Source organism: Cetorhinus maximus, chromosome 36 (genome assembly GCF_964194155.1).
Source record: "Cetorhinus maximus chromosome 36, sCetMax3.hap1.1, whole genome shotgun sequence".
Taxonomy (NCBI): domain Eukaryota; kingdom Metazoa; phylum Chordata; class Chondrichthyes; order Lamniformes; family Cetorhinidae; genus Cetorhinus; species Cetorhinus maximus.
Genome location: NC_135914.1, coordinates 2,857,201 through 2,871,937, shown reverse-complemented (window position 1 = coordinate 2,871,937; position 14,737 = coordinate 2,857,201). Strand labels below are relative to the sequence as shown.

The window sequence follows — 14,737 nt, the reverse complement described above, 5'->3', positions numbered from 1 at the left end:
AAAAGGCGCCAGAGTGTCCTTGTTCACGTGTCACTGAAAGATACCATGCAGCTTCAGCAAGCTGCAGCAAGCAACAAGGAAAGTAAGTCGTATTTTGGCCTTCATCGCAAGGGTATTTGAGTAAAAGAGTAAAGATGTCTTGTTGCAAATGCATAGAGCCTTGGTGAGACCGCACCTGGAATATTTTGTACGGTTTTGATCTCCTTATCTAAGGAATCATGCATTTACCATGGAGGGAGTGCAACAGAGGCTCACCAGGCTAATACCTGGGATTGCCTGATGAGGAGAGATTGAGGGAACTGAGACTGCCTTCTCTAAGGTTTGAAATAATGAGAGGTGATATAAATGAAAGTTACAATTTTTTTACAGGGTGCGACAGGGAATCTGCGGATAAGATATGTTTTCTCCTGCTTGGTGAGTCTAGAGGTAGGGAGCATGCCGTCAGAATAAGGGGCGAGCCATGCAAAACTGAGATGAGGAGGAAGTTCTTCAGTCAGACGGTGGTGATGTTTTGGAATTCTCTATCACAGAGCGCTGTGAAAGCTCAGCCACTGAGCGTCATGAAGAAAGGTGTCGATAGATTTCTGGAAGCTAATGACATCAAGAGATATGTCGATAATGGGAAAACAGCGTGAGAATAGACGATCAACCATAATCTGTTTGAATGAAGCAGCAGGTTCGACCGGCCGAATGGCCTGCTCACGGTCCTATTTCCCCTGTCCCTACGCCCCTATGCCTCCTCTTCTGACGTGTCATTCTGAGATTCTATAATTCAGTTTTTAGATAGACATTGTTATGATGCTTTCATACTGATAACACTGTAATTATCGAGCTATCCTTACAGCGCTCTCATTCCATTCATCTCAATGAGCCAACAGTGTGTCACTTGTACCATTCTGTGCGTCCACGCATCGTTATCAGTCCCACTGGCTGTGTTTTTTTTTAATCTTACCCGAATTTAATGATCCGGCTTTTTAAATGGTCACGTTTCCCATGAGGGAATCCCAGAAAATAATGATTTAACCGAGCAGCAGTTTCTAAGTCTTGTGTCTCTGCAGGATGGTGCATTCCGACACTAAACTTTGTCAGAATGGCGGCGGCGATTGTAGTGCTGCTTTTGACCCTCATATTAATTTCCATGCACAAAAGCGGCAGATCAGGTGAGGGTTAACGATTTTTCGGGGCCATTTTCAGAATTGTTTCTCAATGAGCTTTCATTCTCATGGTTTTCAATCTCTAATCACAGTTTCTGGTTACAGAAAAAACGAGACAAGAGATCACACAATGAAAAGTAAGTAACTGAACCATTTGCAAATTTATCCCAAACGATCTATTTACCAATGGTTCAAAGCCCATTCAACGCCAGCACTTGCTCCAATGATATATGCTGACATATTTCATAACCTGTCCTGCCTTTTAGCTATTTTCTGAATGACAATGTTCAATATATTTTCTAGTCTCAGGGGTGGACATCTCCACGCCTCCCTGGACTTGGCTGCATTGGAGAAATAGGTTATAAGAGAAGGTTGGTCGCAGATGTGAATCTGGGTGATTTCTGACTCATGAATTAAGAAGGAGACAGGATTTTCCAAAGAACCCACAGCCTGGTGGAAATGAATATGGAGCCAAGGAGACTCCCATCAAACAACCAAACTGTCCCCGTGCACTCCCCAGAGTTACAAAGACGGGTTCTTTTTGTTAAAAGTTAAACAAGGACTTTTGGGTACCGTTGAGAACAACATTCTCTATTCGTGTAATACAAGTGTGAAGGAAACATTGAGAAAATACCAGGGAATTTCCTAGATTGTATGAAAATTTTCTGCTGATCATGTACCTGCAGTTACTGACAGCTTTTGTTTCTTTGGAAATGTCCTCATGTAAATAAAATGAATTATCCTTCGATGATAATGATGCACCATGTGTTTGGATTGATCACTACAACAAAGAAATTTCCCGGTAAAATACTTTCAGGATCCATCCCCCAGAAACTGCCGAATACATCGCTTTGGGATTCAAATGAACTCTTAGCTGCATTGCACCTGTTAATGTGAATTTAGATTGTGTTATAAGGTTGCATGAAGCGGATCAAAGTGCACCAAGACGATACTGGGGTAAAAGATTTCATAGGCAAGCTTTCCATTCCATCCAGTGTAGAATGTTAAGGGCAGCTCGAATCGAGGTGTTTCAGCTGATTCAGTAATTCAATAATGTCGATAGAGTGAAACTATTTCCTCTGACCGGGGGGTGGCGGGATGAGGGTGGTGTGTGGGAGGGGGAGGGGGTTGTGGTAGGGGGGAGTCCAGATCAAAGGTGCAGAACATTAAAACCAGAGCCAGTCCGTTCAGGGGTAATGCCAGGAAGCATTTCTTCACACAAAGGGGAGCGGAAATCTGAAACTGTCCCTCAGCAAAAAGCAACTGAGGGTTTGGCTCAAAGTTTTATTTTTACGGTAAGGCACGAAAGAGATATGGAATGAAAGCAGACGGGTAAAGTTAAGAAACTGATCATGCATGATAAATTAAATTGTGGAACAGGCCCGTGGGGCTGAATGGCCTCATCAAAGAGTGGCCACATAAAGAGGTATCAGGATCAAGAATGACTTCCTGGGTAGAGAGAATTGGGGTGTGGTTCGTGTGTGTTGTTTGGGGGGGAGGGTGGTGGAGGTGAGTTGGTGGTGGTTGGAGGGGATGGGCGGGTAGTGGCTGCTGATGTGAAACTCTCTGAAATGATTTAACAAACCGTCATTGTCCTAATGGTTGAGAAGGACAGACCCTTTGCGGATGGATGAAGTGTAGCAGAATATCCTTTCTCAACTGCATGTTGTAACAACCCTCCTGAAATTTTTTTGATCGCACCTGTGGAGAATGTATTTTCACAGCAGAGTAAGCTGATGTTAATTCGGGAATATTTATATCCGTTAGGAACAGGAAAAACAAGGAATTTTCCATCAGATAAGTGTTCAACAACCAATGCAACTATCCAGCAATCATTACACCAAATGTTTCCAGTCCAGCTTCTTAATATTTCGTAAAGGAAAGGTTTCTTCGAAATGTCTCACATCATCTCAGAAAACTGGCATCTCAATTTTACTCCGAAAAATATCTAATATCCTAATGTGAGGAGTGGGTTATGTGAACGTATGTAAAATATTAATGCTGCCAGCAAATCACTCTCAGTCACAGCCACTGGGTTCTGCTATAATCAATATAGATTCTAATATTTATTGAGAGGTGTGCCACAAAATGTCTGTTTCAGCGGGTAACCGGACGTTAGCTGGGTTGTGGCACTAAAGTGCACATTCAATGAGTCGGCACAGGCGTGAAGGACCGAATGGCCTCCTTCTGTGCTGAACGTGGCTACGATTCTATGATTCTACTCGGGAAACTCCACTGAAATGTATTATCGGCAGGGAAGATGGGTTGAAAAATAATCTTATTTCAAGAGTAAACTTAATATTTTTCACTCCCAGGTCACAAACAGTGAAGGCTCGGGAGCCAAGATCAGTGCAACTTTCAGATTGATGCAGCATAAATCCCCAGCCAGTGTCTGAACTGCCGTGTTAATCCTTAACACCACTTCTCATCCACACAGATTCGCTCTGTAAATCTCTTTGTAAATTAGCCTAAAAGACACCCTGAGCACAGTTGCCCTGAAACATCAAAAGGCTGTCATCACAAATCTATCATTGGTTCTCAAATCTGTTTTAGTATAATGGCAACTCAGAACCAGGCGCATTGTAGATATTATTTAAATTATATCTTACTGATCTGATTTACTGCATAAATGTGCAAAATGCATTTAAAACAGAAGGACGCCGAACGTGGAGAGAGAGTGAAATGAAATTGCCCCACTTAGACTAGCATTCGTCCCTGCTGTTTGAAAGCGCTATCCCATTATTCCGCACTCCCCCTGCTATTTCCTTCATAACCTGGCATATTTTACCCCTTAAAATATTTTTCCAATTCCCTTTTGAAAGTTCCTATTGTATCAACTTCTATCGCCCATTCAGGCAGCTCCTTCCAGATCACAACAACTCGCTTTGTGAGAAATAATCTCATCTCCCCCTCTGGCTCTTTAACCAATTAACTTCAATCTGCGTCCCCCTGGTTAGCGAAACTCATGCCAGTGGATAGTGTTTCTCCTCATTTACTCTATCCAAGACTTTCCCTGCTCTATCTGAAGATGTCAATAAACACCACCCTGGAAAAGACGTGACTCGACAAACCTGGCGCATTGGCGCAGGCATCAAGTCAATGGGGGTAAATGGCTGCATTTCTGCGTTAAAGCGACAATGGGAATCGTATCCCTTCCTCCCCGTCATTCGAGCGGTGCAAATGATAAAGCGACGAGCGTTGAGCAAATTCATCGTTTAATTTTGGACGGCAAACCCCGCCTCCCACACAGGTTAAAAGCGAATTGTGACCTTTTGCTCTTTGCAGGCAGGACCTGTGAGTCGTAGCTGAGCGAGTAAAGAGGAAGCTCAGAGTCACCGCTTAACTCCTACTGCATTTTCCATCCGCCTGTGTTTAAAAGACAGCGCCTAATTTCCGCGGCTCCGCATTTCACTGTTTCACCCGGTTCCCCGTCTGGATTGAGGATCCCGACCCCCCCAGAGGAATAAGTGTCGAATGTGAAACTCACAACTTCAGCCACAGCCTCGGCCGCCGACAATGGGCATCTTCACTCTTTGCGCCCTGCTCCACCTCTTCCCAGGTTAGATTTCCTTACTCCTGATGCACGGGGGGATCCCAGGGGAAGCTCACTGAGGAAACTCAGGAGGGCGAGGAGGCGACGCTGCCGCTTTCTGGAACAGTCCTCCTCTGCCGAGGGACTGAATGGTCAAAAGGTCACAACTCGAGTTAAACCGAAATGTCCCACGCCTCTTGGCTGCCACTGTGAAGAGGACAGGACAGCCCTGACATTGCCCCGGGCCGAGACTTATCCCTCCACCCAACAGACTGTCTGATTATTACCACGGCGCTATTTGTGGGATCTTGCTGTGCGCTAACTGTTCGCCGCATTTCCGGGAATGCAAGAGTGACCGCCCTTGAAAAAAATAAGTCATTTGAAGAACCTTAATCTCCTTCCTCTACCTTCCTTTCTTTTTCCTCTCTTTCTTTCTTCATTTCTTTATTTCTTTGTTCCTTCCTCTCTTCCTCCAGGTCTGATCTCAAATTTAACCCTCAGCGCTTTATCCCGGCCACAGGTCAGGAACTGGCGATCCTTCCTGACAGAATGTTCCTGTCACCTGGTGACAGGCGGAATGTCTCATTGGTATAAAAGAGGTTTTATGTTTCCCTGACATAACAGGATTTCTTGTGATGTGTTCTGTTCCCTCAGTGACCGTCTCTCAGGCCGCTTTCCCGCAAACTCCGGCCGCTCAGACCGTCTCGGTGGGCAGTAGCTTCAAGGTGCATTGCCACACAGGCTGGTTATCAAGTGGAGCTGTATACTGGTATAAACAGCGGCACCGAGAGCACCTGCAGTTCCTCCACATGGTGAGAAAGCACATCCCTGCAGAGGGAAGGTTTTCAGGAGAAATCAACGACAAATCGACCATTTACACCCTGGTGATCGAGGAGGTCCAGAGAAATGACTCGGGTGTTTATTACTGCGCAGCCCGGAAAACCCATGGAATGTTCCTGGTCTTCGGGAACGGCTCCAAATTGTTCACCACAGGTAAAAACAAAAAGAGAAATGAGATTGTTTACTCGCTTTTTCATTGTTTTTTCCTTCGTTCACGGGATGTGGGTGTCTCTGGCTCGGCAAAGCATTTATTACCCATCCCGAATTACCCATGGTCTGGGGGCATTTAAGAGAAAGTGTGGGTCTGGAGTCAGATGTAGGGTCAGACCCGGTAAGGGCGGCAGATTTCCTTTCCTAAAGGGCATTAGCGAACCAGAAGGACGTTATTTTCTTATTGATGACAATCGATTCCTGGTCATCATTAGACTTTTAATTCCAGATTCTTCTTCAATTCCAATTCCTCCCTCTGCCGGAGGTGCGATTAGAAACCGGGTCCCCAGAGCATTACTCACTCTTTAGATTACCCCAGCCCAGTGACAATACCACTCCGCACCGTCTCCCCCAAACTACCAATAACCAGGAATTCACGGTGAATAATAATTGCATCTTACCTCCCAAACTCGCCAGGTCCGCCGACAATATTCCTCTTGGCTCCGCCGGTGGATGAAGCTGTTGGGATGGAGACTGTCCCATTGATGTGTTTGGTGAACAACGCGGGCTCTGTTACCCTTCCCGTCCGCTGGAATTTTTCCACGTGGGAGACCGAGGGATGGACGGATTCTGGAACAATCGACTCCGAAGGGGCGCACAATATAAGGAGCCTCATCAGAGTCCCGCCAGGAACGTGCAGCGGGGGCGGGTTCTGCACTTGCTCTGTTCAAATCACCTCCACTCAAAGTCTCATCAGTGAAATGTTCTCATATCAGACAGGTAACTATTGACAATGTCTCTTTACTGGTATATTTAATTGCTGATGTGAGACTTGATTGTCCGCAATACCGCATGCTTTATTTTAATACTCGCTCCCTTTCCGTGTGTATGGACACAGGCACAGAATCGTAGAACGTTTACGGCACAGGAAGAGGCCATGGTGTCTGCCCCATAGAGAAACGAGCCACCCAGCCCAATCGCACTTTCCAGCATTTGGTCCGTAGCCCTGTAGATCACACCGCTACAGATACACATTCAACTGCCTTTTAAATGATTTGAGGGCTTCTGCCTCTCCTGCCCTTTCAGGCAGTGAGTCTCAGACCCCTGCCACCCTCTGGGTGAGAAAAATCTTCCCTCGTCTCCCCTTTAATCTTTCTACAAATCACTATAAACCTGAACACTGACCTCTCTGCTAAAGTAAAAAAGCCATTCACATTCCCTCTATCCAGACTCCACACAATTTTGTACACCTCAACCCAATCTTCCCTCAGCCTCCTCTGCTCCAAGGAGAACAGTCCCATCCTATCCAATCTTTCCTCATAGCTGTAATTTTCCAGTCCTGATAACATCCTTGTGAATTTGTTCTGTACCCTCTGTAATGCAATCACGCCCTTTCTGTAATGAGGTGACCAGAACTGCACACAGCACTCACGCTGCAGCCTAACTCATGTTTTATGTAGTTCCAGCATAACCTTCCTGCTCTTGTATCTAAAGCTCGTCTAATAAATGAAAGGACCTGGGGCTAATTACCCCGTCAATTACCTCTTCCGTATCTCTCAATGTTTCAGTGTTTAGCTCCCTGAAAGTTGAAGCCCATCTGTTTAACTATGCCAGAGGTGTATGGTGGGAGATAAGGAATCAGTCTGAAATTTTGCAGTTTAAAATTGGAAAATTGAAATTCAATTTCCAGTTTGAAACTTGAGCAGTATTTTGCTTCTATCCTCCCAAACGCATTCATTGCAATACCATCAGCATGTGCTCTTACCCTCATATCCCCTTTTCCACCGTGTGTTTAAGGAGTTTCTATGCAATGATACTTCCCGTTGTAGCCATTTCTACATTCTAACGATAAGAGGAAAATACGGCGGATGCTGTAATCTGAAACAAAACAGGGGAAAAAAGGCCTGGAGAAGGGTCACGCAGACTCGAAACGTTAACTCCGTTTCTCGCTCCAAAGATGCTGTCAGGCCCGCTGAGTTTTTCCAGTATTTTCTATTTTTGTTCCACATTCTAACCACCCTGAACAAAAGAAAAAGACACGCTTTCGCCTGAAACCCCAGTTGGGGTTCATAATTGGTAGAAGAGTTGAAAACTCGACATTCCAGGAGACAAAGCAGATTTTGCATTAGATTCGGATTGATACAGGAGTATGGGGATAGGTCCAAGTAGTGGGGCGGAGTTTTGATCCCTTAGGCGAAGGATAATGTTCCCCAATAGACACTAAACCACAAGACAACAGCAACACTCTCAGAGACAAAGTAAGCCGCTTGATTGGCACCTTATAAATGCTCATCCTCTGCATGGGCACAGTGGCAGTAATATCTACCATCTACAAGATGTCCTGCAGAATCTCGCCAAGGTCACGTTATTCGCTAATCGTGTTGTGTTTTCTTGAATGTACCTCTAAGTCCTTCTCTCTTCCAGTCTCGCTCTGCCGCGCCACCAATCTGTCTATCCCTTTTCATTTTAATTTCTTTATTTCACTCGGGTTGTTGATTCTACTGGCAAAAGTGACTTTGAGTCCCCATCCCTCGCTATTTTGAATGGGCGTTGGTGTGTATCCTTGAAATTTTGGCAAGTGACATGTGGCATAGCTAAGGGATTTTTCAATATTGTTTCTCCCCCCCACCCCACCCCACCCCCTCACCCCCTCTACCCCTACCCCAACCACTTCTTCAGAGCCGCGAAAATCTACATGTCTCCTGTTGTTTTACGGAAGTTCGTTGGGGATCATTCTCCTTCTATTGACCTTGACTGTCGTCGCCGGATGGAGCTGCATAAAGCGACACTCAGGTAGGAAGGGCTGTACATTTTTGGGGCTCGGCACCACTGCATATGAGTCGATGCAACTTTTGCCTCTATTTGACACGTTAATTAACCCGATCAGGGTAAAATTTGCAGACATTTATGCCCTTTTTTATATATCAGGCAACGGGAACTCGGATAAGACATTCACGGATTCTGGGCCACGTGAACGAAACCATGAGGTAAATAGATGGAGACTTTTTTTTTTACAGTTTCCTCTCGCTGATTTGATAAAACAACATTTATGCGGGGTAGTTATGGTCCCGAAATTCTACTAAACTTCTCATAGTCAAAATGGCACCATTTACCATATTACTAGAACTGGAAACGGCTGGAAATATATATCTGGAGATTTAATATCAGTAATGATATCTAATGATGTTTCAATCGAACGATAACAGGGTTAAAATGGTTGAATTATGAGAACAGTTGGCACATATTTGTTGTTTATACTGAAGAACACTTATGTTCCAATTGTAATGATTAAGCTGATTAAATTATCTATGGGGGATGTGGTGGCAGAGTGGTATTGTCACTGGGCTACTATTCCAGTGTAATTACCCGGATATCCGGGTTCCAATTCCAGCGCAGCAAATGGTTCAATTTAAATTCAATCATAATTTGGAATTAAAAAATCTCGAAACCATAGCTGATTGTCATAAAACCCTCTGAAGTAGGTTCATATGGTTTTATTATATTGTCGTAAAAAGCCATCTGATGCACTAATGCCCCATAGGGGAGGAGATCTGCCGCCCTCACCTGGTCTGGCTGACACGTGACTCCAGACCCACAGCACTGTGGTTAACCCTTAACTGCAATTAGGGATGGGCACTCAGTACTCTCCTAGCCAGCGACGCCCACATCCCATGAACAAATAAAGAAATGATTGGATAAAACGAGAGGAGCTGTTGCAGGCGTGAATGCTAGGGGACAAAACCTTAACATTTGGAGCAGCCGTTCTGAGGTGACATCAGAAAGCACCAGCACACACAAAGGGGAGGTGGGAATACCAGCTAGAATTTAATTTATACTTTCAATCCTAAAGCATTGCAAAATATTTGGAGACAGAGACCAACCATGATCAAACTGAATGGGGTATCAAGGTCCAGGGCCGAATGACCTAACACTGCTCCGGATGTTTATATGATGATAATAGTTTCTATTTTCCCTCATAGACTCTTTATGCTCGCCTGGCGTTTACTGCAGATCCGACGTCCTGAAGGGGAAGAACAGCCATTGGATGAAGCAGGAGATGACGCGTTGAAGAACATTCCCACCGTGGAATTCAATAAGAAACATTGTCCAGTGATAATTCCAACATCATTTCCTCGATCTTGTGCCGTGCTCGTGTGTTTTGACACTCATTGGCATAGGTGTGGAAATGTAATTTAGAAGACCTGGAGGTGTCAACACTTCCACTTGATGGTGTTTCACTTTTATGTTAATGATGTAACATCCACTTGTCACCAACGAATGACCCCTCAGATGTATTTTCCAATATAGAAACGATTTAGCACCTACTGTGGGTTTGTCATTATTATTGTTCTCATTATTATTATTATTATTACGATTATTATTATTGTTATTATTATCCATCACATATATGGCCATCGGTGATATCACAACATGAACACTGACATATACAGAGATATAACTGCCTACATAAACCTCGTATAACGCTGCAAAATGTGGTTTCCTCAAACAAACAGTAACTGCAGGGATAATACTGTGGATCAGTGTCTGTCGAAGGAATTGCTCCCAAATACTTAACTGAACCTTCTATTATTAGACGTCAGTGCGGTTTCCAGTTAGATCGATAATGGGGCTGGATTCAAATTAAGATGATGATTACAGGCTCCTAATGCCATCTGTTAACAGAGAGACATATACCTTGCAATCTGAAGCTAAATGCAGCGAAAAATATCAAACAAGCATTGCCGGTTTTAAATCTAACAATGAGAAATAACCTGACTGAAACTTATAAGATTCTGAGGGAGCTTTGACAGGGTAGATGTTGAGAGGCTGTTCGCCCTCGTGGGGAATCTGGACCTAGTGTTCACAGCTTCAGAATGAGGGTTTCCCATTTACGACTGAGATGAGGAGATGTTTCTCCTCTCAGATTGATTTTTGTATTGTCCTGCCCAGAGAGCAGTTGAAGCTGGGTCAGTGATCATGCTGAACTCTGAGTTAGACAGATTTTTGATTAACAGGGTAGCCAAAGATTATGGGGAGCAGACAGGAAAGTGAAGCCAAGGCCACAATCCGTTCAGCCATGTTCTTATTGAATGATGGCACAGGCTCGGGGGACACAAATGTTCTACTCCTACTCCTATTTCTCAGGATAGTTTAACATTTGGACAATTGAAATAAATGTTCAGATGGGAATTGTTGACTGGTCTAAAATCAATCTTAAAAGAACGAGGAAAATGTTTTAAAAATCTACACCAAAGGACTGGGTGTTAGGGTGAACTGGTTTTGACACCGTGCTAAATACAGTGAGACTGTTAGGAAATTTACAAAATGGTTCCATTGCGCCCTTGCTTCGTGGGAGCTTTTCACTCCGCTTCCTGAAACAAGGAGCTGCACTGAATATTTAAATGTGATGCGCATTAAACAAACGCTCATTAAAATGCCCCAGTTAAACATTAATATCGACCCCAGCAGCCGGATTAATGAATCCGAATCCCAATTAGGTTGAAGATTAGATCCCGGGTTATCGCGATGCTCATCGCAAAGGGTCAAAGTGCTGCATCCCAATCGAGACAAAACATTTGGAAACTTCTGCTGGCTGAAATCATAATTTTATGGGACTCCCTCATGGGAATCTTGAGCCAATTATAAAGGTAAAGCAGCAAATCCGTGCTGTAAATTCTCCGCAAGACTCCACAGGAAACCATGTCAAGGAATCTTCAGGAGAATGCTGAGGGACGAAAGCTGGGAGAGAAGAGGGAGATACATTCATCTTAATGTGACTGACGTGATAGAATGAAACACTGTCAGAATGGGTTCTGAAATGAGCAGACAGTGTTGTTCCTCACTGAGTGTCTGAACTGTTCTGCAGAAATGCTTGACCTTAAAAAACAAAGAAGTGGGTCAGTAAACCTTGCAGCAGAGAGCGGGGCCGGGCAGCAAAGAGGCTGTGACAGCGAGCTTCAGAAAGACGCCTCGATCACAGCCCATTCAGAGAGCGTGAAAAGCACATCGAGGGCGGAAATCGCTGGCCCAGATTCTGACCACTTTACAGTTGAGATGGAAAGTTGTCCGAGCCAGAAGCTCTTAGTGGTTTTCCTGTTATTTTACGTTATGTTATGCAAACGTCACGTACCGAGCTGCCATCAGAGGTGAAACGCTGGGTATCAATGTTAAACTGCAGAGAGAAGGTCTTTTGCACCAAAGACAGATTGAACCGAACAGAGAAGAGGCTGGTTTACAATGAACCTCATTTACAGCGCCCTTATCGATGTGGCATCTGGTCACTGTTTATCTTCAATCCCGGTTTAGAATAAAATTTACAGGTTCCCAATATTATTCACAAATTATGCCTTCACTTCACCTGCGGCTCACAGTGAATAGTGTCTGTTACCTACACACAGGCAACACTGCAACAGCGCACTCAGGCTTTTAATGTAGTTTTCAATACAATCCACAGACAATTCATTCAATATGTTCCAGTCTCGGTATTGAGCAGATTGTATATGGAATTGTGCACATCAAGATGCAATTCGGGTAAGGTTATTGAAACTTATATTCCTTTACTGAGACTTTATTTTTGGGGTACTTTTCATGGCGTCCCATTACTGAATGTTTCACGTAGTTAACAGAGAGCTTCTGTCAGTCTGCAGCATCTGAATTTATGTCAAATACCACTCGTCCCTCTAACTGGAATAGGAACATAGTCCTCATCCTTCTCCCGCTCTGATAATATAAATGATAATCTAATGTCCAGGATAGAATTCACCTGTCAGGCTTTACTGCAAATTTCCACCTTTTTCCCTTCCAACGTTCTCCTTTCATTTAGTTTATCTCTACAATGAGGCCATTCCGCCCTCTCCTGCCTCCCCCTTCCTCTCACCCCCACCCAACCGTTTTGCGTTCATATATTAGCCGCTGGAATTGCAGATAAGGCCAATCCTAACCCATGTCATTTTGCAGTTATGGCAAAATATGTTTCTTTTGTGAGTGACAAACATGGAATCAGTTTGGGCAGAATGTCCTTTTGTGTGTGTGTGTGTATGTATGTGTCTGTGTGTGTGTGTGTGCGTGTTTGCGTGTGTGTGTTTGTTAATGTGTGTGTGTGTGTTTGTGTCTGTGTGTGTGTGTTTGTTTGTCTTTTTGTGTGTGCATGTGTGTGTGTGTGAATGTAGTTCGTGAAACCTTGAAAAGCGCGATATTAACTCAAGCCTTTTAATTGTGTGTGTGTGTTATTCTTTCTGGATACGATAAATTCTGTGGGATCTCCCCAACCGTATAGATGGCATAGAGCGAAACATGGTAACCTGATTGGCGAGTTAACATCAATGTAATCCAATAAAATTGAGATTCATCACCCCGATTTTCAGATTACACCTTGGTGATTTCTGTATTAAGTTGCTTTCCGAATTCTGCTTCTCTATTCCAATACATTAATTCAGGCAACTCTTGCAACGGCACATTTAGCAAAACAATTATAAAACTATTATAGGGAGCAATGGAAGCAGATCTAATAATACATTTCAAAAGGCATGCATATTTGTGGTAGAAAAAATGCAAAGATATGGAGAAGGAGATGAGTTCACTGGGACGAATTGGGTTACATTTTCAAAGAGCTGGCAGAGACACCATGGGCCGAATGGCTTCCTGCTGTGCTGTATCATTCTATGATTCGATCAAGCTCTATTACAGAGATAACCTGACCTCACCTTTAACAATTTTTGAATGTGAATACATATCCCAGTCCAGGGCGGACCTCTCTACACCTTCCTGGAGTTTGCTGCAATGGAAAATAAATCATAAAGAAGACGGGTCGCAGATAAGAATCTTCAGATTTTCTCTCTGATGAATTATGGAGGAGGCAGGATTTGCCAAATAACCCGCAGCCTCGTGGAAACAAAACAGAGCCATGGAGACGCCCATGAATCAACTAAACTACTCCAACCAGAATTTACAAAACACCATCTCCTTTTGTGAAATGTGAAATAAGTTGTTTTCAGGATTGCTGAGGATATTCCACTGTATTCGTGGAATTCAAGTGTGAAAGAAACGCTGAGCAAATCTGAGGGACATTCTTCAGTTTCTCTGGACTTTTTCTGCTGATCCTGAAATTCCAGTTACAGACAGGATTTTTATTTTTTTTGCAAACGTCTATATGTAATTAAATAAAATAAATTATTCTTCCATTATAACCTCCATCAGAGGTTTGTATAGGTCAATAATTATCTTATAATTCAATGCCAAATGGATGAAATTGCAATTCCTGTTGAGCTGACAATATCAGCACTATATTGAGATGGTTTGGTGATGGTGTTCTCTGCCTGAGATGTGATGTATTTAATCATTTACAGAATTAGAACACAGCAGGAGAGGGGCACGGGCCCTCATGCTGGAACCTTGTGATGACCCCATTTTACTTTTACACAGTGTGTTCTGCTTTGAGCTCAGTTTTAAATACATATGTTAGAGTCTTTGGTTTAGTGCAGTGTGTTTTGGAAAAAAGAGGTGACTTTGCAGCTATGTTTCCGCAAGCCGACAACCACTGGGGTATTCACTGATCATGCCTGGAATGTTATGGACACATTAATAGGGATTTACTGTCATAGCAGCAAAATTATCATCGTACCACTGAACTACCAGGCTGGCAGGGTGCAATCTAGACTGATGTTTTTTTTTCTGTTTGTCTGTTTTTATTTCCCTATTTTCCTGATCACAGGTTTGCAAAATTGTGTAACAATGTTTTCAATCAGAGAGATATAGGATTACACAACACCCGGGCACACTTCGTTGTCGATCAGGGTCATATCAGTCTAAATATTCTCATTCTGTTTATTCTGGACTCAAAAGGTAAAGCCGTATGAGACAAGTGAGCTACAAAAACATCTCCTTCTAAAGTCACTTTCAAGATCCATCTACCAGAAACTGTCCAATAAACCTGTCAAGGATTTAACTGAACTCCTGACTGTGGTGACCTTGTTAATGTGAATTTAGGTTGTATTGTAGTGTTACTTACAGCAGATATACGTTTACCAGGACTCGGGTTAAGAAGACTAAACACAAGAAAAGG

The 14,737-nt window shown here is 43.5% G+C and overlaps 1 protein-coding gene and 1 long non-coding RNA gene across 2 annotated transcripts in view; both read left to right on the top strand.

The window, feature by feature from the left end:
• Window positions 1–14,737, top strand: part of LOC144672171 (uncharacterized) — a 312,256-nt gene that overhangs the window by 62,616 nt on the left and 234,903 nt on the right. The window lies entirely within an intron of this gene.
• Window positions 5,307–10,002, top strand: LOC144672267 (immunoglobulin kappa light chain-like). Its single transcript, XM_078534108.1, has 5 exons — window positions 5,307–5,679; window positions 6,154–6,456; window positions 8,356–8,469; window positions 8,605–8,663; window positions 9,657–10,002. Exons 1-5 carry the CDS (start codon window positions 5,322–5,324, stop codon window positions 9,699–9,701), a joined length of 879 nt encoding a protein of 292 aa, XP_078390234.1. The 5' UTR covers window positions 5,307–5,321; the 3' UTR covers window positions 9,702–10,002.

Excerpts from the sequence above, each read along its gene's own strand:
- LOC144672267 (XM_078534108.1), top strand. The coding sequence starts at position 5,322 with ATGTGTTCTGTTCCCTCAGTGACCGTCTCTCAGGCCGCTTTCCCGCAA. Across the intron at positions 5,680-6,153 it reads CTCCAAATTGTTCACCACAG|GTCCGCCGACAATATTCCTC; the intron begins GTAAAAACAAAA and ends CAAACTCGCCAG. Across the intron at positions 6,457-8,355 it reads AATGTTCTCATATCAGACAG|AGCCGCGAAAATCTACATGT; the intron begins GTAACTATTGAC and ends CCACTTCTTCAG.